The 27,452-nt window shown below is 67.7% G+C and overlaps 1 protein-coding gene across 2 annotated transcripts in view; it reads left to right on the top strand.

Annotated features, from left to right (window-relative positions):
• DNMT3A (DNA methyltransferase 3 alpha) overlaps window positions 1–27,452 on the top strand; it is a 44,134-nt gene that overhangs the window by 9,529 nt on the left and 7,153 nt on the right. Inside the window, exons 3-6 of one of the 2 annotated variants that reach the window (XM_049818379.1) lie at window positions 2,846–2,950; window positions 13,678–14,017; window positions 18,831–18,877; window positions 19,616–19,762. In XM_049818379.1, the coding sequence (XP_049674336.1) occupies window positions 2,846–2,950; window positions 13,678–14,017; window positions 18,831–18,877; window positions 19,616–19,762 (639 nt within the window). The remainder of the gene's footprint in view (window positions 1–2,845; window positions 2,951–13,677; window positions 14,018–18,830; window positions 18,878–19,615; window positions 19,763–27,452) is intronic. The other variant, XM_049818380.1, reaches the window with a different exon arrangement.

Consider the following 27,452-nt stretch of genomic DNA (forward strand, 5'->3'; position numbering starts at 1 on the left):
CCGTGCTGAGCCTCATGGTGGGGCTGCCCCGTGTTTGCAACGGTGGGGACGGCTCGCGGGGAGCTCGCCTTGTCCCCGTGCGCGCTGGGGGCACCTCCTGTTTCTGCAGCGGGGACCCCCACTGCCCCACCACCACCACCGCAGCGTCCTTCAAGCCAGCTGCCCCACCGGTGTTCCATGTGCCGGGTGCGTGCAGCGGTGTGGGGAGCAGAATGGAGCCCTCGGCACCAATCCCGGGGGGCCAGGGGCAGCGCCAGGGGCAGCGCCGGAGGGTCCCGCACACCACGGCAGGAGCTGGACGCTGCTTTCACAGGCAGGGCACTGCGCCCAGCACCGTCTCGCCAGCACAGGGCAGGGCCAGGCCCAGGCCATGGGAGGAATCACAGCAGTGCCTGCTGCTGCCGCTTGGGTGGTAAGACGGGGCTGGGGCAGCACAGAGAACCCCCCCGGGGACTCCAGCCCCCCCCCCCAAAGGCAACATTGCCTGGGCACCCTGCAGAGGACTCCCCAGGACCCCCTTCCCCTCACTGGCACCCACCAGGTGCTCCCCGGCCGCATCCTCCCCCAGCCGCAGGAGGATCGGCTGCCCAGCACAGGCTGTGTGCCAGCGCCGTGCACTTGACACCCCGCCGTACCTTTCCTTTACATCCAACATAAACACTGCCGGGGCCTGGCCAAAGTCGGCGCATGGCGTGGGGCAGCTGGCTGGAGCCATGCACTGGCGCCCGGGGCGGCACCATCAGCAAGGGGAAGGGTGTCGGGGGGCTCGCCTCTGCCGTGGCACTCCTGCTGCCGGCAGCGGAGCTGGGCTGGGCCCCCCCAGGCTCCTTGGCACTGCCGGGTGCCCTGGCACTGGCAGCAATGGCAGGAGCTGGTTGTTTCCCCGTGGCGCTGGATGAACCGCGGCCTCACCACAGGGACAGGCTGTACGGCTGCAGGGCCTTCCCGGCACTGTGGGACCGGAGCCGAACACCCGGAGGCGGCTCCAGTTGGGACAAAGTGCAGCGCCGCGTGGTTTGGCAAGGCGGGTCCCTGTGGCTGTGGCGAGGGGGGACTTCACTCTGTTCCCCCCCCCAGCGGGCCTGCAGGGCAGGGACCCCCCGGATTCCCCCCCCCCGGGGACCCCGTTTGGCTCCTGTGTCAGGATGGAGCTGGAACCATGATCCTGACGTTGTCCTTGGACCCGTCCCAAAACTTTTCGCCCAGGACCGCGTGGGGAGCGGGGCTCAGCCCGGGGCTGAGCTCCCGGGTGCCAAGGTGCCGCCTCTCCTTGCTCGGCCCTGGCTTCCCGGTCTGTGGCACGGTGCCGGTGGGTGCCGGGCCTGGGCACGGTCACTGTGGGGCTGGCAGGGGGCTGGGGGCTGCCCTGCCCCACGCGCAGGCGAGTGGCACACAGCGACGAGGCTGGGGCAAGTGTGGTCCCGGCGGGCCGCGATAGAGGCTGGGGACAAACCGGCACGTGGCTCCCGTGCATTCCCACATGCACGGCCCCAGGCAGGGGGAGACGGGGGCACGGGAGGATGCAGGCTGGGTTTGGGTGGGTGGACAGTGGGCGGCACGGAGGGAGCTGGTCTGGGGGACCGTGGCCGTGGGGCACTGCAGCCATGGGGCACCACGGCCACGGGGCACAGCACGTCCCAAATCCACAGGACCTTTGGACTGGACCCCAGCAGGAATGTGCCAGCTGCAGCGCGGCGGTGCTGTGGGCAGCACTACCTGCAACTGCCCCAGCCCAGGGGGGAAGGAGGGCAGCGGCGGGCAGGAATGCGGCCGGGGCTGGCGCCTGCAGGGCCGTGCGAGTGCAGCTGGATGTCGGCGCTGTCTGGCTGCCAGCCCCATCCCCTCCCTGGCCTCTCCCTCACCAGCCCCCCGCCGGCCTCTCCTCCTTCCCCTGCTCCCCCCTCCGCGGCCTCTTCCTGCCTTGGCTGCTGCCACCACCAGGATCTTCTGGGGCTCAGGTGAAACAGGCCCCGCTGCCGCCACTGCCGCTGTGGGACACGCCGGGGACCCGGCGCAGCCCTCGCCCCGCATGCACATCCCCCTGCCGTGCCGCGACGCTGGGCGCGGGCCCCCTGAGCAGGGAAGGGAGGGCCCCCGGCACGCCGCGGTCCTCAGGCGGCTGCTGCGGCCCCAGCACGGGGAGCAGGTTTATTTCCCGGGGCCTCGTTCCTGCTCTGCCGCCCGTGCTGGCGCGTGCGCCCTGACAGCACCCGGGGCTGGGGCACGGCGCCGGGGAGGAGGGGACGGGGCGGCGGGGTGCTGGCAGCTGCTCCAGGGCAGAGCACGGAGAGGGGCGCGCGGTCCCCCGAAGCGCCCGCGCCGGAGGCGGCACCGTGAAGCAGGCGGCTGCCTGCCTGCTCTGAGGGCACCCTGGCTCCTGCTGCCTGCCCTCGTCCCCAGGGAGCCGCGTGGCTCCTTGCAGGCCTGCTGTGCCGTGCCATGCCACACCGTGGGGCCCACACAGCCCTTTCCGCATGCTGTGATGCAGGTCTCCGGCGGGTTGCGGGACCAGGCACATACCCCCGAGCCAGCCACCGCACAGGGCCACGGTGCAGGAGGGCTCACCCAGTGAAGGCACCCAGCCCCACGGCAGCTCACGCCACAGCCCAAGCCCTGGCAGGGGCTGCAATCGCCCTTCTAATGGTGCCCTGGGGGCCGCTGGCCTGGTGATGCCGGCAGCACTCCTGCCTCGCTGGCCAGGCGCTCGGCCACGCACGGCCCTCTGCGGTGCACCCACGGTGCCGGCAATCCCAGCGCCGAGCGGGAGCGGAGCCGTGCCCAGGACCCGGGGCTGCCCGGCCCCGGGGCTGGCGGCGTAACCGTCCTCTCTGTCTCCGGCTCGCAGGGGGAAGAGGAGCCCGAGGAGAACCAGAGCAAGGAGGAGAAGCAGGAGCCGGGGACGCCCATGAGGAAAGCCGGGCGGCCCGGGCGGAAGCGCAAGCATGCCCAGGTGAGCCAGCGGGCGCTGGGCGCGGGGGCCAGGTGGGGGGCAGCGGGGCGTCCCCCCACGGGGCCGTCCCACCCTGCTGCCCGGCGGACGTGCCGCGCTGGCGGGAGACTACGGCTCCCAGCGTGCCGCGGGCCGGCCCGCCTCCCCTGTGTGCCGGGGCACGCAGCCTCTCGCTCACGGCCCCAGCAGCCTCTGGCCGGGAGGAGAGCCCAAGGGCAGTGGAGCGGCAGGAGGGGAGCGTTCCCCCCCCCCCGGCCCCCAGTGCTGCCCCCTCCCCGCGGCCCCCGGCCAGCCCTTCCTGTGCCTGGTGGCAGCAGCGTTCCGCTCGGTGCAGCTTCGGTCGAGGCCCTGCTGTGTATTAGCTCTCTGTCTGGTGGGGGGCCGGCACCCCCGTGTGTCCCCCCCCCGTGTCCCCCCCCCGAAGCTGCTCAGTCCTCCTCTGGCTGCTGGGGCCTGCTGGGCACGGGGAGCGGAGCCTCCCCGGGCAATGATACGCGGCTCCCAGGCTCGCGCCAGCAGCTGCAATAACAAGGCGGATGCAAGTGTAGGGGGCCGAGTCCCCACCAGCTTCCCTGGCTCCTGCTGCGCAGGCGATGCCCGCTCTTAAGCGTGCAGGGCTCGGCAAGCTCCCGGCTTGCTAGCTCAGCTGGCCGGGTTGGCAGCCTGCCGTGCGCCAAAGCAGCTGAAACGGCTCATCCCGGGGAGCACCTCGCAGGGCCCCGGCGGTGCCGCTGGCTGAGGGGCAGGCATGGGAGAGCGTCGCGGTGCTCACAGGCCGCCGTGCCCACGGCAGGGGTGCTGCGGGGTGATGGGGTGCTCAGGGCTTTGGGTGGCAGCCAGCTCTGGTGGGGCACCGGGACAGGGTAGCCAGGGTTGGGAGAGGCACTCGTGGAGGCGGTGGCTTGGCCCCCTCCAGCCGTGGCGTGTCATGGTGCTGGTTGAGGAGCCATGGTGGCTTCCTCCCTGTCGGCTGGCCGGATGTCGTGCCTCCGGCTGCTGGTTCCACCGTGAATTCGTTGTTCGGATGAGGAGCAAAGGTTCCTTTCGATGCTGAAGCCCCGGAGGGAAGGTGCACATTGTCACCCTGGTCCCAGGCACAGGCAGGGCTCGGGCAGCGTCCCTGTCCCCTGGCTCCGTGGGAGGGGATGTAGGGGCAGAGCTCCCTGGTGGGGAGACAAGCAGGGCTGGGGCGCCTTCACTGCTAGCAGGTTGCAAAACCTTTTTGCAAAGGTTTCCGGCTGCAGAAAGGGTTAATCCTGCACTTTGACGTGTCCAGATCCGTGCTGCCTGTCCTGATATGTGCAGTCGTGGCAGCATGGCTGGGGAAGCCAGGACGGCATCGCCTGGGGCGGGCGGGGGTGCGATGGGGCACGATGGGGCGCGGGGCCGGGAGCCGGCAGGGGAGCAGGCAGCCGGGCTCCAAAAGCTGGCTGTAAATCTGGTGGGGCGGGAGGTACGTGCCGGGGTGGGGGGAGCCGTTTCAATGGAAGAACAATGCTGGCACGGGAACAAATGGGGAAAGTCATCGGGAACAGACGGAGCCTGGGAACCAGGAGGTCTCTGGCCATCAGAGCAGGCAGCCCCGGGAGCACCCTCACCCCAGTACGGTGGGTTCAGAGCAGGATGGATGGATGGCAGCGGTGCGCCGATGCCAGGCACCTCCTGGTGCCTCCTGCAGAAGAGCCGGCTGGCTCACGGCGAGTGCCCGTCCCGTGTGCGCTTGCTGCATGCTCCTGTGCGCCACACCTGCCCCGTGCATGGTGCCGGCCCGCTGGCCGGCCAGTGGCTCCTGCTGCCAAGCAAGTGGAGCTGGCAAGCACCACAGCCCCGTGGGCACTGCCAGGAGGCCAGGGAAAGCCCCGGCCGGGTGTGAACTGCTAAAAATATTCTCCTCGCTGGAGAGCCCTGCAGTGCCGGTGGCTGCAGGAGCAGCCCCTGGCCGGGGGCACCAGACTGCGGTGGAGGGGAGCCGGTGTGCAGCATGGGGACCTTGAGCGAGCGTGCTGGCTCCTTGGGGACTGGCCGAAGGTGCCCAGGACCCTGCTCACAGGGACCCATCAGGCAGATGTGTTGCAGGAGGGTGCTGAGCACCCACCTCAGCCTGCGCCTGGGGTGGGGACACTGAGCCCTGCTTGGAGATGGAGCTTGCCGGCATGAGGGGGGCTTGATGTGGGACTGGCAGGGGGTCTGGGCTCCGAGGACCCGTGCTGCTGCTGCCTTCCCTTCCTAGCACATCCATGGGGTGGGGAGCTCAGCCCCGAGACCCCCATCAGGGCCAGGACCCTGCAGGGTGCTCAGCGGGGTGCAGAGGACAGGCAGGAGCTGGCAGGGAGGTGGGAGGAGGAGATGCCGACAGCTGGTACGGGCAGGCCTGCCCATGCCAGAGCGGGGGGCAGTGGTGCTGAGCAGCGGCCACCGGGACAGGCAGAGACAGACCCTGGCAGGAGCCAGCAGCTGCTGGGCAGAGCGGGCAGGGTGGGGGGAGCCCTGCCTGGTGGGGGTAACCGGCCCCTCTGTTTTCCCAGGTGTCGGAGGTATTTTGCGTGGGGTGTGATGCTGTTGGCCAAGGCGGGTGGCCTCCCCAGACCCCTGCCCTGCCAGGGGGGCAGCTAGGGGGTCTGGCTGGGGACGGCCCTGCAGGGACAGGTATCATGGTATCTGTGAGCCATGCCGTGCCACGCCGAGCCGTACCATTCTGAGCTGTGCCGAGCTGTGCCGGGCCATACCGTGCTGTCCTGTGGTGCGCCGTGCCACGTTGAGCCGTGCCGTGCCACGTTGAGCCGTGCCGTGCCGTGCCATACTGAACCATGCCTTGCCAAACCATGCCATGCCGTACCTCCAAGACCAGTGCCCCCAGCCCCAGCTGGGCCCGGCAGGGGCTCAGCAGTGGGACACCAGCAGCTCTGTGGATGGTGCCGTGGATGGCAGCAGCTCTCCCGAGACCTTCCCCCGGCAGAGGGGACATGGCCCAGGGGCTGCCCCATCCCCTGTCCCCTCGCCTGGCAGCTCCCCAGGCCCTGCGGGTCTGGAGCTGCCACTGGTGCTCCAGCACCGGGGTCGGCACGAGGCTCCCCACGGGCTGCAGTGCATCAGGGCTGTCCCCCATCCCTCTGCAGGGACCGGTCCCCAGCGTCAGCACGCATCTCCGGCGCAGCCAGCCTCCGCCCCGCAGCCGAGGCCCCACTGGTGTCACCCCAGCAGCGAGCGAGGCGGCGGGGCCGGCACAGCGCCGTCCAGCCCGGCGGGCTCCCGGCAAAGCAGCGTCCTTGGCGGGAGCCCAGCGGAGGGGAGGGGAGCGGGAGAAAGGCAACGCTTGTTCCCAGGGCCCGGCCGGTGCGGAGGAAGCGGGTGGGTGGGCAGGAAGGCAGACCCGCCGCCGGGGACGGGGACGGGCGCCGGGGCGGCCGGGGAGGGGCAGGACCGCAGGGTGGGTCCCGACCTCCCCTTCCCCTCTGCCTCCCCGGCCCGGTGGTGGTGTCCGAGTGGCAGCACCGGGACGTGCCAGCGGCACGGGGGGACCCAGCGATCCGGAGTCCAGTTCCGACCCAGGTAGGGAAGCAGCAGCAGCGGTGGAGCCGCAGCACAAGGTTTGGCTGGGGTGGCTGTTGAGGGGCTGGAGGCACAAGGGTGTGGCAAGGCGGGTTTTGGATGGGTGCCATGCCAGGGCATGCCGGCCGTGGTGCTGGGTGACCTGCATGTCCCTGTCCTGGTGGGCCATTGTGCGAAGGGATGCGGTGCCTGTCCCATCCCAAGGTTAAGCTCCAACAAGCCCCCGGTCCCACTGCGATGTGGACGGACCTGCCTGCCCAGCACAGCTTCCTGGCATTGTCTGGCAGCACCGCAGGGCCTGGGGAGCCCCCCGCCGTGGACAAGGAGCCGGGGCCGAGCGGGTGCCACGGCAGATGCGCGGTGACGCCTGTTTCCTGAAAGTGCAGTGGGCCGGGGTCTGCCGTGCTGGCGGGAAGGGGCTGCCAAGGGCGGGGCTAGAGCGGGGCCACAGCGCCGGGGTGGCACACGGCACGTCAGCCTTCATCTGCTCTGCTCGGCCGCGGCCCTACATGGGGAAGGGGCGGCACAGCTCCTGGCAGAGGGTACGTGGTGCCGGCAAGGTGGTACTCCCCGGCCGCGGGGCCAGCCGTGATGGTTAACCCTGGTGCCGGTGCTGTGGCCTCGCAGCCCCGAGGGGAGCGCATGCCGCCATGCTCCTGCCACCCCCACGCCTGCGTGGCCCCCCGGGCACTGTCCCGACGGGGGTAGTGGGCCAAGCCCCCCGCAGCCGTGCCTCGCCAGCCCCCGCAGCCGCCTAATCCGGAGCACATTGCTGGCCTTCCCGTTTCCTCCCGGGAAGCCCACGCAGCCCCTGCGATTGTTTTCGGCATGGTGTCCAGGATGCGGCCCTGAGCAGGAGGCTGGAGTGGGGCTGGGAGCGGCTGGGCCCCCACCACAAGCTGCAGCCCTACCCCGGCACCGCCTTGGGGGGGACGGCAGCCGGGGACCCCAAGGGAGGGCAGCAGATGCTGGCAGGCAGGGGACAGGGAGGGGGGACGCCGCGGGAAGCAGGTCCCCTCACACTCGCCATGGAGCCTGCTGTGGGGACAGAGACCCCCGGCCCCTTTCCATGAGGGACGTGGGATGTAGCCCCGCCTGTCCCTCCGGCTACAGCCCCTGGCAGGGAGCTCTGGCGTGCAGTGCTGGGGTGCAGCCCATGAGCCCCGCTTCAGTTTGTCTGTCTGTCTGTCTCCCTCCCCTTTGCTACGGGCTGCCTCGTCCCCTTTGAGCCAACTCCGGCCCTTCCAGCAGCTCCTCCAGCCCTGAGGCCCCCGGCCAGCTGGGGCGGTTGGGGCGCCAGCGGTGCACGGGCACGGTGGGACACGGGCGGAGCGTGTCCCGCACAATCACTTCCAGAGCCAGCGCGAGGCCCAGGCACAGGCACAGCGGCACTGGCAGCTCCCTCCCCTCCGCCAGCTGGGGACTTTGCTCTCCGGCATCCATCTCGCCAACGGTGCCAGCTCCCTCTGCTACTCCAGAGCTACATCCAGGCACACCGTGGTGTCCCTGCAGCCTGTCCCACTACCACGGTCGGTGTCCAGGCCTCCCGGGGCTGCGGTGTCCATCGGCCAGGCACGCCAAGGTTTGTCCTTCAGCCTCCGTCACCCCGCGCACGCCCTCGCTTGCGGCCGGGAGCTCCCGCGCGGTGGCCTGGCACGACACTTCCACCCTCCCGATGGCAGCGGTGTCTGCTTGGTTGAGCGGTGCCCTCCCCAGGAACCGGGCTTTACCGCCTGCCGCAGCCGGTAGACCATCCAGCACAGGGAGAGGCTGCCAGGCACCCCTGGGACTGGCGGTGGTGGTTCGCGTGTCCCCAGTGTGTGGGTGTGCCGCGGGCCCCGCCCTGGTGTGTGCACATCCCCGGTGTGAGTGACACCACTGCGCTGTCCCCAGGTGGGAGCAGGGCCAGCCTGGCTCCAGCCGGCGCTGCGGCCGGGGGCTGCGGAGTACGAGCTCGGCACAGCGGGAGGGCATTTGGGAGCGCTTTCCTGCGTCCCCTTGGGCAGCCAGGCATTGCGCTGGCGTGGCCATGGCTGCCTGCCGGTGATGCCAGACACCCTGCAAGGGTCCCCCCGCAGCCCCCAATAGCCCTCCTGCCTCGCCAGCCCCTTCCCCGCTGCGGGTTGTGGAGAGGCACGTCCCCTCTTTCCCGGCTCCGCTCGTGGCCCCTCAGCACGACGGCCCCTGGCCCCCCACACACCGGGACCTGAGCCGGCGAGCGAGCGAGCAAGCGGAGGAAGTGACTCTGCCAGCGAGCCGGGGCGGCCAGGCCGAGCAGGAAGCGCCCGCCGCCACGGGGACGCGGCCGCCAGCGCAGGGAGGAGGCGCCTGCACAAGGGCAAGCGGCAGCCGGACGGGGGTCTGCGCGCCAGCCAGAGGGGATGCACCATGGTAAGCGTCACACGCACCCCCACCACCACCGCCTGCCAGGCATGCCTGGGGAGGGGGCTCCTGCACTCTGTGGGGGAGCGGCCAGCGGCGGCAGCAGTGGCAGCATGAATCCGGGGAGCCCTGGAAAGCAAAGCCGCCTCTGCCACCTGCTGCCCCCCTCCCCCGAGCTCCTGCCTCACACCTCGGTGTCCCCTCCCCGGTCCCCTTTGCAGTGGTCGCTGGGGCAGGGAAGGGTGGGCAGCACTGCGGGCACCCCAGCAGCACCACGAGCACCCCGGCTCACGTCAAGCCTGGCTGGTAGCTCGGCATTTGCTCCCTGGCACCCTGCCACCGTACGGTGCATCCTGGGACATGTAGTTTGCTGGGGACAGACAGAAGCGTCCCTGCAGCCGGCTGCCCTCCGTGCCATCCCGGCACCGCACCAGCCCCCGGCACCCCGGCCCTCCTGCGCCGTGGGGAGCTGGGAGGGCTGAGGCAGAGGTGGGGGTGAGCAGCAGTGCAGGAAAGGTGCTGGTGGGCTGCCTGCCTCCGCAGCGTGGCCGCGTTTCCTGGCATTGCTGCCACAGAGACGGGGGGGCCGTGCTCCAGCCCCGGCGGGGTGGCAGGCAGGGTTGGGCACCGCTGGGCTGGGAGCAAACCCGGGGCCTGTCCCCAATCCCTAGGATGCAGATCCTTGGGATCCTGCAAAGCCCCCAGCGCTCCCGGCTTCTTGCAGAGCCCTTGCTGTGGGTCGGCGTGGGAACGGGGACAGGGAGGCGAGCGCAGGGCTCAGGGGTGTGCAAGCTTGTGGAAGTGAGGATGGGACACAGGATGCACAAGCTCATGGAGGTGAGCATGGGGCTCAGGGATGTACAAGCTTGCGGAGGCAAGCACGGGGCACAGGAAGCGGGGCTGGGTGCCGCCGCCTCAGCTCCTGGCCCCGGCGGCACTGGGAGGCAACGGCGGCAGGTGTCTGTCCTTAGGGTGTTCGGCCACCGGTGCTGGGGGAGCAGGGGTGAGGCACCCCATGGCCATGGGCAGCATACGGGGTCTCCAGGGAGGAATGGTGCCGATGCCAATACAGCTCCGCTGGGCCGTGCTGGCGAGGGCCTAGCCCCAGGGATGGGGTCCCCCATGCACCAGCATGGCGTGAGCCTGTGCCCCCTGGGAGCACAGCTGGGAGGGGAACCGAGCGCTCCCCGGCACAGCGGCAGCGGGGCCGACGGGGGCCCAGGCAGGCGGCAGAGGCAGAGCCCACCCTGCCGCGGCTGCGCCGCACACCCGGCTGTTGCAGTGACGCAGCAGCACTTTCACTCTCCTTCGCCACGGAAACCGCCGGGCCGGGCTGCTCCTCTCGCTCTGACTCTGCTCCCGCTCCCGCTCCTGCGGCCGCCAGCCCGTGCTGTGCCACGCCATGCCGTGCCGTGCGGCTGCCCCGGGCTGGCGCCATGGCGAGGGAGCAGCGATGCCATCCCCAGCCAAGCGGCCTTGCTTGCATGCTCGGCACCACCACCGTCTCCTGCGCTCACGTCGGCGCCGTCTGTCACGCGGGCACGCGCACAGGCCCGGCGTGCCGGTGAGTGCCGGCGCAGACGGTCCTCCCCCGTGTCTCACGCTCACGCACGCTCGCCGCTCTGTCGCTGCACTCGCGAGCCAGGGCCGGCTGCACGTTTCCTGCGGGCACCAGCACCGCCTGTCACACACGTGCACCCGCCTGTCGCACACGTCGGCACTGCCTGTCACATACGCACACCCGCCTGCGAGTGTTGGCGTTGCCCATCTGACACACGCACATGTGTGTCATGGGCTCCGGCTGTGCCTGTCACACTCTTTCCCACTCTCACACTCGCCATGGGCCGTGTTTGCCTGTGTCACGTTTGCACACGCGTCTGCATATGGGGTTGTCACAGGGCCTGGCTCCACCTGTCACCTGTATGCACACACGCACAGGTCGTGGTCCGGCTCTGCCTGTTGTGCACACACGCACGTGTACAACCACCCACGAGCACCCGTCATGGGCTGTCCCTGCCGCCATGTACACGCACACACAGGGTTGTCACGCACCATGTCCCTTCCTGTCACAAGCGCATGCCGCAGTGGCTGGCTCTGCCTGTCACACACACGTGCACGGCCGTTGCGGGCCCTGAGTCCACCTGTCTTGCACAAGCGCGCACGCGTGCACACACCAGCTGGTCAGTGTTCCCGCTGCCGATGGGGACGGGCAGGAGGGAGGGGGTCCCAATGCCGGCCCTGCACCACAGCGTTGCAGCACAAGTGAGCCAGGCAAGACGGGCAGCTCCCGTGTCCGCTCTGCACTGGGGGTGTCCTCACCAACATGGGGACTGGGGCAACTGGGTGACATCCCAGCGTGTCCTTGTCCTGAGGGTACTGCGGCACCATGTTCCTGTCCTGAGGGTGTATGGCCGTGTGTCGTGCTGCTGTAGGTGTTGTGGCGTTGTGTCCTGGTCCTGAGGGCTTCATGGTGATGTGTCCTGGTCCACAGGGTTTCATGGTCATTCATCCGGGTCCTGAAGGTGTCATGGCAGTGTATCCAGGTCCTCATGGTGTCATTTCCCTGTGTCTTGGTCCTCAGGGGGCCATAGCATTGTATCCAGGTCCTCATGGTGTCACCTCCATTTTTCTTGGTCCTGAGGGTGACGTGGCATTGTGTCCTGGTCCTAAGAGCATTGTGGCGGTATGTCCTGGTCCTGAAGGTTTCATGGCCGTTTGTCCAGGTTCTGAGGGTGTCATGGCAGGTCCTCATCATGTTATGTCCTTGTGTCTTGGTCCTGAGGGTGCCGTGGTGTTGTATCCTGGCTCTGAGAGCATTCACTGCAGTATGACCTGCTCCTCAGGGTGTCATGGCAGCGAGTCCTGGTCCTGAGTGTGCCATGGAGGTGTGTCTTGGTCCTGAGGGTGTCTTGACCACTTCTCCTGGACCTGAAGCTGCCGTGCATTGTGTTCTCGTCCTGAGAGTGCCATGGCCTTCTATTCTAGTCCTGTGAGTGTCATGGCTCTACATCCTGGTTCTCATGGTGTCACCTCCGTTTTGTCTTGGTCCTCAGGGTGTTCTGGCAGTTTGTCCTGGTCCTGAAGGTGCCCCAGCATTGTGTCTAGGTCCTCTTGGTATCACATCCTTGTGTCTTGGTCCTAAGGATGCCATGGATGTGTCTTCTGTTTCCTAAGGGTGTCACGGCTTTGTGTCCTGGTCCAGAGGATGTCATGGTAGTGTGTCCTATTCCTTAGGGTGTCATGGCAGCATGTTCTGGTCCTGAAGTTGCCATGACAGTTTATCCAGGTCCTCATGGTGTTGCCTACTTCTGTCCTGCTTCTGTGGGTGTCATGTCCCTCTGTCCAGGTCCTCAGGATGCCATGTCATTGTGTCATGGTCTTGATGGTGTTACTGTAACATGACCTGCTCCTGAGGGTACTATGGAAGTGTGTCCTTGTCCTAAGATTGCCATGGTAGAGTGTTGTGGTCCTGAAGTTGCCATGACGTTTTGTCCTGGTCCTGCGGGTGCCATGGTGGAATATCCTGGTCCTCAGGGTGACACAGTGGTGTGTCCTTGTCCTGAGGAGGCCATGGCCCTATGTCCTGGTTTTGGGGGTGTCATGGCAGTGTGTCTTTGTCCTGAAGGTGCCATGGCTGTGTGTCCTCATCATGAGGATGCCATGGCACGGTGTCCGGGTCCTGAGGGTGCTATGGCAGTTTTTCCTGATCCTAAGCGTTCCGTGGCACCATGTCCTAGTCCTGAGGGTGTCCATGCAGCATGTCCTGGACCTGAGGGTGTCATTGCAATGTGAGCTGCTCCTGAGGGTGCCATGGCAGCAGTCCTGGGGGTACCATGGCAACCATGTCCTGGTCCTGAGGGTTTCATGACAGCATGTCCTGGTCCTGAAGGTGTGATGACCACTTGTGCTAGTCCTGAGGGTGTCATGGCTTTGTATCCTGGACCTGAAGGTGCCATGGCAGTGCGTCCTGGTCCTGAGTGTGTCACGGCAGTATGTCATTGTCCTGGTGGTGTCATGGCAGTGTGTCCTGGTACTGACGATGTCACTGCCATGTCTTTGTCCTAAGCGTGCTGTGGCATTGCATTCTGGTCCTGAATATGTCATGGCCATGTGTCCTTGTCCTGATGGTGTCACTGCAGCATGTCCTGGTCCTGAGGATGTTGTGGCAGCACGTACTGGTCCTTTTGTCCCATGGCAGTGTGTCTTGGTCCTGACAGTGCCATGGCAACATGTCCTCATCCTGAGGGTGACACAGCAGTGTGTCCTGTTCCTGATGATGTCACTTCTATATATCCTGGTTCTGTGGGTGCTATGGCATTGTGTAGTGGTCCTCATGGTGTCATGGCAGCATGTCCATGTCCTGAGGGTTCCATGGCCACATGTCCTGGGCCTGAGGGTACCATTGTAGCCCCGTCTCACCCTGGGGCACCCTGCAGGCAGTGGCAGGGTGGCACGCCTGAGGTGCAGGAGGTGAAACTTGGGGTTTTTTGGCATAATGCACATTTGTCCCCAGGTTATCACTGGGTCATGGAGCCGTGACTCTGGGGGTATGGGCTGTGGTCCTGGAGATACCCTTTGCGCTGCAGTGGTCTACTGCGGGGAAGTAGGGTCAGGGCAGGGGGACGAGGATGGGAACTGGATGGAGCCGGCCACCCTGAGGTGGTGCAGGGGCTCCTGCCGTGGGGTCCGGTAGTGGTGGCCAGTGGTGCCATGGTGGGGTGCTGGCTGGGGGCGCGAGCGGGGCCATGCCCCCCACCAGCACCCATCGCAGCTCCTTTCCCTCTCCTTCTCGGCAGGTGGAAAGCAGTGACACCCCCAAAGACATCGCGGCCGTCCCCAAGTGCCCCCCGCCCTGCCCAGAGGCCAGCCCCGCCGAGCCGCTGCCCAACGGGGACGTGGAGGGGGACGGTGCCCAGTGGAAGGGCGCGGAGGAGGGCAACACGAGCCCTAAGGGCGGGCGCCCCGAGGAGGACGAGACGGAGAGCCTGCCGGACGGCGAGACGGGCCGGGCGCTGGAGAACGGCCGCTGCACCCCCAAGGAGGGCCTGGACGCCCCGGCCGATGAGGGTGAGCTGGCCCCTTCCGACCCCCAGAAGAAACGCGGGAGGAGGAAACTCCTGGAGGCCACAGAGAAAAGTAAGACCTTAGCGTTGAGGGCTCCCCGCTATGGGGCTGCAGCTCTGCCCGCAGTCCCACCGGCGCCCGCTGCGCCTCTCCGGGGACCCCCGGCCCCCACCGCCCTGCCCGGCATGCCGTCCCCATGAGGGGTCTGTGCTGCGGTGGCTCCCAGGCTGGGGAATGCTGCCGGAGGAGGAGGAGGAAGGGCTGAGCCCCTCCGTACCAGGCGGGATTTGGGGTGGGGGCAGCAGATCAGAGCGGGGGGCTGCCCTCGCACGCTCATCCCATTGCGCCGCCCTTTCTGCCGGGCTCCACTCCTGCCAGCAGGACCAGGGCAGGCAGGAGGGGAGGTTGGTCCTCGTCCTGCCAGCGCGGCCAGTGCAGGTGCCCCGTGGAGCAGGCATGCCCCTGCCTGCATGCGAGCCTGCCCCAGAGCGTGCCTGTCGCCGCCGGTGCTTGTGCCACTTCGCATGGCAGCCCTGCATGTGCCGGGGGCAGAGCAGTAGACGCGTGCATGGTGCAGTCCTGGGGCCACGCTGACATGGTGCCGAAGAGGTGCCGGCTGTGGTGCCAGTGCTGCTCTGGGCATTGCGCAGAGCGTGCGAGGCAGCGGGCTCAGCGCTGCGCTGAGGATCAGCACCAGGCAGCAGCATGTGCTGGGGACTGACCAGGCTGGAGAGCAGCTCAGCAGAGAAGGCCCTGGGGGTCCCAGTGGACACCAAGCTGAGCGGGAGGCCGCAGTGGGTCCTCGTGCAATGAAGGCAAATGGCGTCCTGGGCTGCGTTAGGAGTGTTGCCTACTGGTTGAGGAGGCCACCCTGGGAGTCCTGGGTCCAGTGCTGGGCTCCCCAGTACAGGAGGGACATGGACAGACTGGAGAGGGTCCAGTGAGGGGCCACCACGATGCTGAAGGACTGGAGCATCTCTGCTATGGGGAAAGGCTGAGGGGAGTGGGACTGCTCAGCCTGAAGCAGAGCAGGCTCAGGAGGAATGAATCCATGTCTATAAATGCCTGCAGGGAGGGTGCCGAGAGGATGGAGCCAGGCTCTTCCAGTGGTGCCCAGTATCATGACTAAAGGCAACAGGCACAAACGGGACCCTGGGAGGGTCCTTCTGGCCCCCCGGGACACACTTCTCAGTGTGAGGGTGACACTGGCACAGGCTGCCCAGGGCGGTGTGGGGGGTCTCTGTCCCTGGAAACTCTGGTCGTGGTCCTGGGCAGCGGCTCCGGGTTGCCCGGCTGGGGCAGGGGGCTGGATGGGGGGACCCCAGTGGGGCCCATACCCCACTGGTCCGTGAGTGCGTTGTGTCCATGAGCGTGGGTAAAGGTCTGTGTGTGCAGCTTGGGGAGGGCTCCCAGCCCTGCCCTCCCCTGCCTGCTGCTAGACCCACGGCTCCCCTGCAGACCTCAGCATTGTGGACATGGAGCACCCGGTCCCCGGCTTGTGCCAGCCCCATGTGCTGCCCAGCTGTGCCCCTGCTCCTGGGCAGAGTCGAGGTGCCATGGTGCAGTGGGCACAGCACACTGGTGTGCTGCCTGCCAGGGCCCCCGCGGGGACCAGGCTCCTCGGGGCTGCGCGGTGTCTGTTGCTGGCTCCTGGCCGCGGCAGAGCTGCTGCTCACTGGGGACAGGCTTTCCCCCACCTCCCCGGCACCTTCCCTGCCTGCGGCTGCTCACAGGCAGGAGCAGCTCCGCTCTCTGCAGCTGGAGAGGGATGCCTGGCTCTGGCACGGGCCGTGGGGGAGCCCAACACTGGCCCCAGCTGCCCCCCCGGGCACACACCGGCCTGTGGCCCCGCTGCCACTGTCCCTCTTGGCCAGGAGGTGCCGGGCGGTAGGATGGGGCAGCTTGGACCAACGATGGTGGGGGGCTGTGCTCTCCCCACAGCGGGGCACAGACAGCTTGCAGCAGAGGGGGCACGGAGCTGGGGTGTCACAGCACTGGCACCGTGGGGCATTGCAGAGCAGAAACGGGGTGAGAATGAGTTGGGGGTCAGGCTCTGGCTCTCGGGGGCTTCTTGACCCAGATGAGCACAGAGACCTACTGCAGGCCATGCTGGCCCAGGGATGGAGACAAGCAAGGAAAGGGTGGGATGGAGCAGGGAGAGGCAAAGCTGGGTTGAAGCTGGGAGAGGCAGGGCTGGGATGGAGACAGATGAGGCAGGGCTTGGATGGAGATGGATGAGGCAGGGCTGGGGATGGAGACAAGCAATGCAGATGCTGCTGCAGTCACGAGGCACAGAGCAGGCAGCTGAGGGAGCAGAGAAGCCATAGCTGGCAGCACGGTACAAATGGTCGGGAGAGCTTGCTGGGCTGAGCATGCTGTGGTCAGACGTGGGTCATGGTGCAGCCCCAGCACCAGGCTGGCCGTGGCGAGCTGGACCAGATGGGCTGAGCCAGGGTGGGTCAGCGCAGCACGCCCTGACAGCGGGACCGGTGTGGAGTGGGGAGAAGACAGCCCTGGGGGTGCCCTGCTACCAGCTCCCATGCACAGCAGAGCTCTGCATTCAGAGGCCGGCAGCAGCAGGCACCGGCGCGAACACGAGCACGGTGCCTTGAGCACGGTGTGTGAACATGGGTACCATGAATGTGGGTGCCATGAGCAGGTCAGGCTTCACCCTCCAGCATCAGGCTGGTGTTCAGCCCTTTGCCCATGGCGTTGCAGAGCCCATCCTCCCGCAGCGTGACCTGCCCACGGGGCCTCTGTGCATGGTGCTCATCCTCCTGCTCTTCTCACCGCGCGGGGAGAGCGGCAGCTGCCTGTATTCCTGCCAGGCAGGCACTTTCTGATCATCCAGAGGCTCTTCCCTGCCCTCCCTTCTTCTCTGGCGCTTTCCTGCAAACACAGCCAGTGTCCAGCGCTGCTCCAAGGCTCCTCCACCGGCCTCGGGGTGAGTGCCTGGGTGACAGTGTCGAAGTGGTACCTGGTGGTACGCAGAGACTGTCTGGGGGAGCCATGAGAGCCACCGGGAGCTCACTCCCTTCCCTAGACGCCATTTCCAGCACTTCAGCCATGTCTGCGCTAAGGTTAGCAGCGGCATTGTCACCTTCCAGCGACAGGCTTGGCTCCTGCCAGATCCTCCTCCACTCCTTGGTCCTTCAGCTCCTCCTGCCTCATGCCCAGCTGGCCAGAGGGCTCTCCTGGGCATCCTTCACCCCCTCATCCAGCGCTCCTGCCTCCCTCACTGCTTCCTCCTCCTCCTCCCACGCTGGCTTTTCACCTCACACTGCCCCTCTGACCCGGCATGGGGCCCGCTACCTGCTCTTCCAGTGCTGCCCAAGCACAACTTACCAGCCACTCCATCAGCTCTGCACCCCTTCGCTGTCCACCCAAACCCCATCCCTGCCAAAATCCCCAGTGGGGGAAGGTCTCAGGCAGGATCCTGCCGTCAGTCGGTAACTGCATCCTGGCCCGTTGGTGCAGCGAGCTGACAGAGAGCGTGGGGTACAGCACTGCTGTGGGGTGCTGGGACGGGCAGGGGCTGAGGCCGGGGTCTTTGCCGAGCCGCATCCGTGCCAGGCATGTGTCAGATAGCGGGGCCACTGCGGCCTGTCGCAGGAAGGCGCTGCGGCAGCCCTGGCACCGGTTGTGGCCTGGTGCTGGGCTCTGCACCACCCAGCCATGCAGCAAGTAGGGCAACAGAGGGGTGGGGGGACACCGGCTGCTTGTCCCCAGTTTGTTCGGTGCCTCCAGTTTGGCCAGTCCCAGTGCCTGGGTTGCTGGACCCAGTGACAGAGGGGATGAGCATCTCAGAACAGGCCAGGTCCCCTCTCCTGTGCCTCAGTTTCCCCAAGTGAGATCCTGGTGCCTGTGGGCAGGGCTGGGAGGACAGGTTGCCCAGGCACTCCCAGGGCATGCACGCACTCCTACCCTCAGTATGGAGCCAGAAAGCTCGTGTCCCCAATGTCCCGCGCTGTCTGCCGGCACTCAGAGCAGGGCTCTTGGCCGCTCCCCTGCTCGGGCCTCACTGCTTCTGGGGTGGGGGCTGGCTGCCATGGAGGGGTCTGGTCCCCACGTGCTGGCTGCAAGGGACTGTCTGGGTGTCATGTGGGGCTGGGTGGGCATCCAGGGGGGCCGTGGCTGCGGCACAGCCCCAGGACCTGGGGGACATTGCAGCAAAACAGGGCGCATGTTCAGCTGGCAAGAGGGCACCGGGAGTCCCAGCCGAGCCCCTCCCCTGCAGCCCAGGTCTGTGCCGGGCCAGCCAGCGCCCAGTAGCCAGGGCAAAGCGCGGAGGGATGCCCGCGCCCAGGACAGAGGTCCCCTTCCTGGCACAGGGACTCACCGGCCCCAGCGGTGCCCATGACGAGGCACGGGTGGGTGGGTGCCCCCGCACGTGCCCGCCGGCACACACCACGCTCGGGCCCGGCTGCCCCTACTTTGCCCCCGCCCCCAGCAGCTCAGGGTTTGCAGAGGTTTGCAACCCCAGAAACGGTCGGTGTTATTTTTATCCACTTTCCTGGCAGCGGCTCGGCGCATACCTGCAGCGTGCGAGATGTGCCGATAGCACAGGAAGCCAGCGGGGCTCCGTGCGCTTCCCCTGCCTGCTCTGGCCCCAGCGGGGGCTGCTCCCCCAGACCCCCCCAGCCAGGGTGCGGGGAGGGGGCGCGGAAGCAGCCAGCTCACATCCCGGCAGCCGGCGTCCCCCGGGGAGCACGGCCCAGGCCTCACACGGCAGCAATGGGTGCCCTTCCTCGGCCCAAAGCCGGCCCCCAGCTGGGCTCGGGGGTCCCAGGTGGGCTCCCTTCTCCCCTGTGGGGGCCCGGGCACCCTGCCCCATAGCACTGAGCGGATGCCCCCAGCTGATGGCTCCTCTCTCTTCTGTGTGCAGGCAAGGAAGAGAAGGAAGAAAACAACTTCGACACCCTGAAAATGGAGGCAAGTATGTCCCGGGGCTAGGTCGCTGCTGGGGGCTGCACCGAGGCACCCGCAGGAGACGGGTACGGCCCTGCAGCCCACCAGCCAGCACGGTGCTCCCCATGCCCATGGGAACCGGCACCCTCCGGTCCCTTGGTGCCAGCAGCCATGGGGGAGCTGCAAGGGGGGGGGGGGTCCCCAGCAGGATGGGGGTCGAAAATAAAAAGACCCTGCACCCCGACACAGCCGGATACCGGGCAGCACTTGCTTCTGTGCTGGGGACCAGACAGCACCGAGCTGTGGCCAGGCCAGTGAACCCCCCTCCATCCAGCCCATGGGACAGCGCTTGCCAAGGCTGACCCCATGCCTCCCCCAGGTGCCCAGGCAGAGCATGTCAGCCTGGGGCAGATCCATGCCCGGGACGGTGCCGACGGCATCCGCCGAGGTGCAGCCAGCCACGGCGTGGTGCCCAGTCCTGGTGCAGATGTGGGCCAGAGCATGTATGCATGTGCACACGTGTGTGCACCCACGCAGGCAGTGTCCCCCGTGCCCGTCTCCCCCAGCCAGTCCCAGCATGTGCAAGTGGGGTGCCCACCTCCAGCCCCCCCCGAACAGCTCTGCTCTGTCCCCCATCCTCCCCTCTGCCCCCAAGAACCCTGCCTGTCCTGGGCCACGGCTCCTGCCATGTGGCCGTTTCTGGTGCCCACGGCAGCACTGGAGCCATGGCCTTCAGCCTCCTCTCTCTTCCTCCGGCGGCAGGGCTCCCGCGGGCGGCTGCGCGGCGGGCTGGGCTGGGAGTCGAGCCTGCGGCAGCGGCCCATGCAGCGGCACACCTTCCAGGCTGGAGACCCCTACTACATCAGCAAGAGGAAGCGGGATGAGTGGCTGGCCCGTTGGAAGAGGGAGGTAAGGAGCTGGACGCCGCTGGAGTGAGCAGGGAGGGGGACACACCACAGCGTGGCGGTGGTGCCAGGACAGGGCGGGCTGCGCGGTGCTGCCTGGTTCGAGCACCCCAAGCCCCACGGTGTCTAGCTGTCTCCAAGGCTCCCACAGCGAATTGCAGCATCGCTAATGACAGCAGGCAGAGCTCCGGCAAAATGGCACGCGTAGAGCACTCCGCTGGTCACCAGCAGTGGCAGGGTGACCGGCTGCATGAGGGGTGGTCAGCACGGGGTGGGGGTGTAGGTGGGCAGGCCCCCCCCCTGCAGGGCACCCTGGCTTGTGCCGTGCCATGCCGTGGGGCTGGCAGTGGAGTGGGCACTCCCCATGGGACCGCTGCGGCAGTGCCGCTGCCCTGCCTGCACCCAGTATTTGCACTGTGGTGGGCAGCTTCACTTCTTGTGCCTGTGCCCCCCACCGGGGGCCACCATAAGCCAGGGACCACCATAAGCCAGGGGCCAGGGGCCTAGTGTGCGCAGCTACCAGTGCAGGGAGCCTGCCAGCGCGGGCAGCGTGGGGCCCTTCCGTGGCATGTGCCGAGGGATGTGCCGGGATGTGCCGTTCCTGTCGGTTTCCCAGGGAACCAGCGCGCGCCGTGACGCAGCCGAAATCCGCCAAGCCGAGGGCAGCGGCGGGAGGCTGGGGGGGCGGCGGGAGCCCTGGCCGCGGCGCAGGCGCAGGGCTGCGGGCAGGCCGTGGTGCCGACAGCCGCTCAGGGGGGGTCCTGTGGGGCAGGGGCTCTGCGGGCGCCCCAGTGGTCCCGTCCCCACCGACATCCCCACCGCTCCCGCCTCGCCCTGTTCTCTGCGTCGTCCCCCGATGCCAGCGAGTATCCCTGGCAAAAGGTCCCCTCGCGCCACCGCCGCTCCCCCGGCACTATTTATAGCCCCGCACTGCCGAGCGCTGTCATGCTGGCACCACACAGGGGCAGGGGGAGGCTGGCACGGCCAGAGCATCCCACAGGGCATTGGTTGGCACAGCCAGGCCATCCCCGTAAGGCACAGGGCACGGCTAGCACGGCCGGAGTGGCTGTGCCAGTGGATTTCGCAGATCAGCTCCTCCCAGAGTGGTCAGCATGGGCACAGGGGGTCCCACCGCGCCGGGAGGGGCTGGCAGCCAGGGATCGGGGGGGGGGGGGGGGGGGGGGGGATCACGACTGCACCCAGGGTCTGCATGCGGCTGCTGCCTGCGGGCAGAGGTTTAGCCAGGCACAGGGTGGGCTGGTGGAGCCGGCGGGTGTCCTGGGGGGCGTCCTGTCCGGGGTGGGCACCCCCAGGCGCAGGTGGGCTGCATGCCTGGAGGGGCATTTGCCAAACGTGTGGTCATCGTCATGGTTTGCTTCCCCTGCCCGGCATGGGGGGCACCAGCCATGCAGGCGTTTGCTTGCAGCCACAGAGCGGCGCAGCCGCGCTCTGGCCACCAGCAGCACTGCAGCTGCTGCTGGCAGTGCCACGGACAGAGCCCTGCACCACGGGCTCTGGCCGTGGGCTGGCGGTGGCTGCCCCGGCGGTGCCCGGCCTCGCAACCCCCCACTCCTGCCCGCGTTGCGTGCTGGCCAGTGCAGGCAGCTGCCGGCCATGCTGTGTAGTGCCAAGCACGCGGGGCAAACCACAGCTCAGCACAGCCGGGGAGGTTGGTGGTTGCAGCCGCCGAGTAACAGTTTTCCAACACACGGTTCACTCGCCAAAACAAATGCAGATTCAGGTCAGCCAGAATCGCTCGTCAGCCAAAAATAATTGGGAAAAAATGCTAAAAAAATCAAAATACTTCTTTTGAGGAGTCTCTTATTCTCAAACAATGCTGAATTTAGCCGCGTTTAATTCTCTTATTTTTCTAATAAGAATAAGTGTTTTCTTTTCATTACGGGGAGAAAGCCTGAAACGTTTTCAGGCTGGATCAGCCTTTTGCCCCCGATCTCGGCTGACAACCGCCTGCGAGCTGCACACCCAGCACCAATTGTCACTTGCTGGTGGTGTCAGCAATGAGGTCCCCAGGGACAGGGGACGGGACATGCCACCCACAGCCCATGTGGCTCCATCGCAGGGGTGATCCTTGACCTTGCCCCCTGCTCCGGTGAGCTTCCCATGCCGGACACGGTGCTGGCCGTGCCCCCATACTTGCCGTGCCCCAAAGGGGTTTGCTCCTTTGGGGGTGCTGAGGACCCAGAGGGCTGGGGGACAGAACCCCTTCCCAGGAAGGGACCCCCACAGCACAGCCCCCCATGCCTGGCAAACCTGCCTGGCGCCAGCGCCAGCCCTGCCTTGTCTCGCCAAACTGGAGCCCTTCAGCACCGGCTATTTCCTCTGCGGAGGTCCCCAAACCTGTAATCAGTCACCTCTGGGGTGTATTTTTAGCAAGTGTAGCAGGCTGGTGGCATCCCATCGACCAGGCATGGCTGCTCCTCATCCCCAGATGGTGCCGGGGCTTCCCCCACCATGTGGCAAGCACAGACCTGTGCCCCCCACAGCAGGGACACCCACCGCCCATGCACCAGCACGCCAGTGCTGTTTGGTGGGGGGCAGAGGCTGCCTGGCAAGGTCCCAGCAGCTTGGCTGGGTTCACCAGCCCTGCTGCAGCGGGGACAGGGGCGGCCTGGCCCCCTCCAGCCTTCCCTCCTCTTCCTCACCCCCACCCCAGCCTCTGAGGGCCATCACTGCCACTCGCCAGCCCCAGGGCTGCAGCCAGAGGAGTAACATACAGGTCCGGGCGCTGGCCCTTGCCCATCCCTGCTGGGACACCCTCAGCTGGGCCCTGGTGTCAGCTGTGCACCCCTAACCCTGTGCCAGCCATGGGGCAGGGCTGGGGATGGGGCAGGGGCAGAGGATGGAGATGGGATGAAGATAGAGATGGGAATGGGATGGGGATGAGGCAAGGACAGTGGATGGGGATGGGGCAGGGACAGGAGATGGAAATGGAGATGAGGATGGAGATGGAGATGAGGACCGGGATGGGATGGGGCAGGGACAAGGGATGGAGATGGGGATGGGATGAAGATGAAGATGGGGATGGGGCAAGGACAGGGAATGGGGATGGAGATGAGGGTGGGGGTGGGGACGAGGATGGAGCAGAGGCAAGGACAGGGAATAGGGATGGAGATGGGGGTGGGGATGAGGATGGAGCAGGGGATGGAGGTGGGGTGGGGATGAGGATGGGGATGGGGCAGGGGATGGGGCTGGAGGTATGGCAGGAACAGGAACGGGGCATGGGGCTGGGCAGAGCTGCCTGTGGCCTGAGGGCAGGAGAGCCGGTGGTTGGGTTGATTGTCTGGATGTGCCCATCCCCTGGAGATGCAGCTTATCTCTGTTTTAACGACTGATGGATGGGAGATTTCCTGCCTCTTGCCCGACTCTTGCCTCTTCCCGAGGACAAAGCAGAAGCACCCCCCCCAGCGGGAATCTCCTCTGGCCAGGGGTGATTCGTGTCCAGTTCATTTTATTCCAGGTCCCCAAAGCAGCTTTGTTGCTCTGGCACGGCCGAGAGGTGGTGGAGGGGACAGGGTGCCCCTGGGCTGCGACATCCCACTGTGATGCCGAGGGGCTGGTGCTGCTCACCTCCTGGTGTTTGGGGTCCCCAGGGGGCTGCCTTGGGCGAGGCGGTTTGGCCAAGGTACCGTCCCGTCGGCCCCGGCACCCCTTGGGCAGGATGGGGTGTTTGCAGGGCAGGAGGGGTCTGCCTCCATCCCCCCTCCCAGCCCCACAGCCCTCTCACCTGGGGGGCAGCCCCACACCTGGGGGTGACAGCCATCCACCCCTTTGTCTCTCTACTCTGCAACACAAAAGGGTCCCGGAGCTCAGGAGCCACCGCTCTGCAGGACACTGCCTGCCCGGGGACCCTCGGGGACCACCCCCTGCCCCAGGGCTGGCAGGGAGGGCAGCGGGGGCAGCAGTGCCTGCCGGGGTGCTGGCAGGGTCTGTCCTGGGGTGCCGGACACCCCAAGCATGTCCCACCATGCAGCCCGGGGCTGCGACTGCGGCTCCCACCTGGGCTCCTTGCTCTGCTTGGCATCGGTGAAAAACTCCCTCCCTAAAACACTCCACCATGCCTGGAGGGCTACGCTGGCACCCCGCAGCTTGGTCCTGCGCCCTGCAGCCTGGGTGCTGCAGAAGGGCTCGAGCCAGTACCCCGCAGCACCCTGCCCAAGCCCCCGAGCAGCTCGGTGCCCGGCCTCCCACCCGCGGGTCCCATGGGGCGCTGACCCTGCCTGCCGCCAGCGATGGGGAAGGAGAGGGGAGATGGTGGAGCCCATGGTGCTGCCGCCTCGTCCTCGTGACACCAGCAAAGCCCCTGTGGCCACAGCCGGCTGTGCCACCTGCCTGGCCTTTGTCCTGCCCACCACTGGGGACATCTCATAGGGCATCTAGCTGCTGGGGTGGTGTCTGAGTGCTCAGGGCTGTGCCTTGGGGGGTCCGGAGTCGGGGGAACCTGCTTTGGGGTGCATCAGCTCTCGTGTTGGGACATCTGGCTCTTCAGGGACGTGTGTGGCACCTCCCACTGTTGGGGAATGTGCCGTGGGGCAGGCAGCCAGTAGGGGATGTATTTTGGGGTGTCCAGCTCTTCACACGGCTGCAGCTCCTCTGCGGGGCCGGGGTGATGAGGACAGTACCTGTCCCCCCAAATGCCTCGGCAGCCGCTGGCAGGGGCAGCCTGTCCTGGTGAGCCCGCCGTCCTGGTGTCGGTCTGCCATGGCCCCAGACTCGGGGTGCCACTAGGGCTGCAGGCTGGCCTGAACTGGGACAGCTGAGTCCAGACCAGGCCAGTACTAGTGTCGGTGTGTGTGGGTGGGCTGAACTGGGTGACATGGTGCCAGACCAGTGCTGTGTGTGTCTGGGCTGATCTGGGTGATGGAGTCCCAGACCAGTGCCATGTGTCTGGCCTGAACTGGGTGATGGGGTCCCAGACCAGTGCCGTGTCAGTGTGTGCCAGTGGGTGAACTGGGTGATGTGTTGCTAGACCAGTGCTGTGTCGGTGCGTGCCAATGGGTGAACTGGGTGACAGTCCCAGACCAGTGCCGTGTTGGTCTGTGCCAATGGGTGAACAGGGTGGTGGGTTCCCGGACCAGTGCTGTGTGTGTCTGGGCTGAACTGGGTGATGGGGTCCCAGACCAGTGCCGTGTCGGTGTGTGCCAATGGATGAACAGGGTGGTGGGGTCCCAGACCACTGCCGTGTGTGTCTGGCCTGAACTGGGTGATGTGGTCCCAGACCAGAGCCGCATCGGTGTGTGCCAATGGATGAACTGGTTGATGGAGTCCCAGACCAGTGCTGTGTGTGTCTGGGCTGAACTGGGTGATGGAGTCCCAGACCAGTGCCATGTGTCTGGCCTGAACTGGGTGATGGGGTCCCAGACCAGTGCCGTGTCAGTGTGTGCCAGTGGGTGAACTGGGTGATGGGTTCCCAGATCAGTGCCACGTTGGTGTGTGCCAGTGGGTGAACTGGGTGATGTGTTGCTAGACCAGTGCTGTGTCGGTGCGTGCCAATGGGTGAACTGGGTGACAGTCCCAGACCAGTGCCGCGTTGGTCTGTGCCAATGGGTGAACAGGGTGGTGGGTTCCCGGACCAGTGCTGTGTGTGTCTGGGCTGAACTGGGTGATGGGGTCCCAGACCAGTGCCCTGTCGGTGTATGCCAATGGGTGAACAGGGTGGTGGGTTCCCGGACCACTGCCGTGTGTGTCTGGGCTGAACTGGGTGATGTGGTCCCAGACCAGTGCCGCATCGGTCTGTGCCAGTGGGTGAACTGGGCGTCGGGGTCCCAGACCAGCATCCGTACCGGGCTGAACTGGTGCAGCCGGGCCGGTGCCAGCGCGTAGCAGCCAGCCAGTCCCCAACTGGTCTGCCACTGGGGCGAACTGGGCCGGCGGGGGTAGGGTGGGGGGGGCCGGCAGGGCCGGAGCCCCCCGGGCGGATTCCTGCCGTGCTGGGGCGAGGCCCCCCGGGGCGCCGCCGCCCCCCCCCCCCCCCCGCCCCATCCCGCCGCTCTGCAGCACAAAGGGGCCGGGGGGGGGGGGCCGCGGCCCCCGGACAAAAGGCGGCGCGGAGCGGCCCCGCGGCGGGGAAGGCCGCCCCAGCCCAGCCCGGACGGGATCGCTGCCGCCGGGCCGGTGAGTACCGAGCGGGCCCGGCCGGGTGAGCGTGGAGCCACGACCCCCGGCCCCAGCGCAGCCCGCTGCTGCCGCCCGACCGCGGGTCCGGGCCTGGGGAGCGGGGGAAGGTGCCGGGGTGGCCGGGGAGCCGAGCCCGGGACTGCACGGGACCGGACCTCGGGGAGCCACGGGAGCGGAGCCGAGCGGGAGCGGGCCACGGTGAGAGAGCCGAGCGGGGCCGAGCCGACCCGAGTGAGTCGCCGAGCGGGGCCGAGCCGGGCCGAGGCGCGGGCGGGGGGGGCCGAGCCGGGCTGTCCCCTCGGCGCCGCGCGGCCCCTCCCCGCCGCAGCCAACCAGCCGGGCCGGGAGGCACCATGTGACCCGGGGATCCCAGACAAAGAACCGCCGGCCCTGCCCCCGCGGCCCGGACCGGACCGGACCGGCTCGGCTCGGCTCGGCTCAGTCCGGCTCGGCACAGTCCGGCTCGGCTCGGTCCGGCTCGGCTCGGCTCGGCTCGACTCGGCTCGGCTCGGCTCAGTCCGGCCCGGCTTGGCTCGGCTCAGTTCGGCTCGGCTCGGCTCGGTCCGGCCCGCCGCGGCGCCCAGCCCGCATGGGTAGGTGGCCACCGCGGGGAGGACGGCTCGGCTCGGCTCGGCTTGGCTGAGTCCGGCGCTTCCCTGCACCGCTGGGCTTAGTGGCCCGGCCCGGCCCGGCCCGACCCGGCCAGCGCAGTTCAGCACGCTCGGCCCGGGGACAGCGGGTGCCCGGGCAGGGGAGGCCCGCGGGACCGGCGGGGGAGGGGGTGGTCCGAGGTGGGGGGTACTGGGCGACCCGGAGAAGGGTGACACGGGTCCAGGGGGTGCTGGGTGTCCCGGGATGGGTGCAGCGGGTGACCCGGTGCCGTGCCCCGGGACGGAGGTGGAGGGTGCTGGGCGGGGGGTGTGTGCTCCGGGAATGGAGCTGCACCCCCGGGGCAGGTGCTGGGGGGGGGGGGGTCAGGAGGTCCCAGGAGGGCTCCAGGGCAGAGAGGAGCCGGGGGCGAGGGGACATGGACAAGCCCTGGGGGGCTGTGCCCTCGGGGAGGGGAAGGGGTCGAGGGCAGGCCAGAACAGGGGACCTGGCGTGGCAGCAAGGCTGGGCAGGGGGGGCCAGGCCAGCCCCCAGGCCGGGATGGGGTTGGGACAGTGCGCAGGGCTCCAGCACCAGTGCCATCGGTCCGCTGGCATCGCTGGAGGGGCGAGGGCCGTGTCCTGGGGGGATGTACCCCTGGGGGAGCCAGGCTGGCAGCAGGGACAGTCCACCGAGGGGGGGCAGAGCAGGGGCAGCCCCTTGGCGGGGGGCAGCTGCCACCTTTTTCCCCCAGAGCCCCTCCCGGCAACTTTGCCAACGCTCCCCAAGCTGTCCCCTCCTGACCGCAGAGGGAAACTGAGGCACGGGAACTAAGGGGAGCACCCCAAGCCTGTGGGGACGGGGCAGGGGGGTGGTGGCTGGGGGCAGCAGGGCCATGCAGGTTGAGGGGTCCACGGCTGCCCAGAGAGGCTTTTGGGGGGCTTCCAGGCCCATACCAGGGTCTGGGTGGC

The sequence above is a fragment of the Accipiter gentilis genome, chromosome 16 (assembly GCF_929443795.1).
Source record: "Accipiter gentilis chromosome 16, bAccGen1.1, whole genome shotgun sequence".
Classification (NCBI taxonomy): domain Eukaryota; kingdom Metazoa; phylum Chordata; class Aves; order Accipitriformes; family Accipitridae; genus Astur; species Astur gentilis.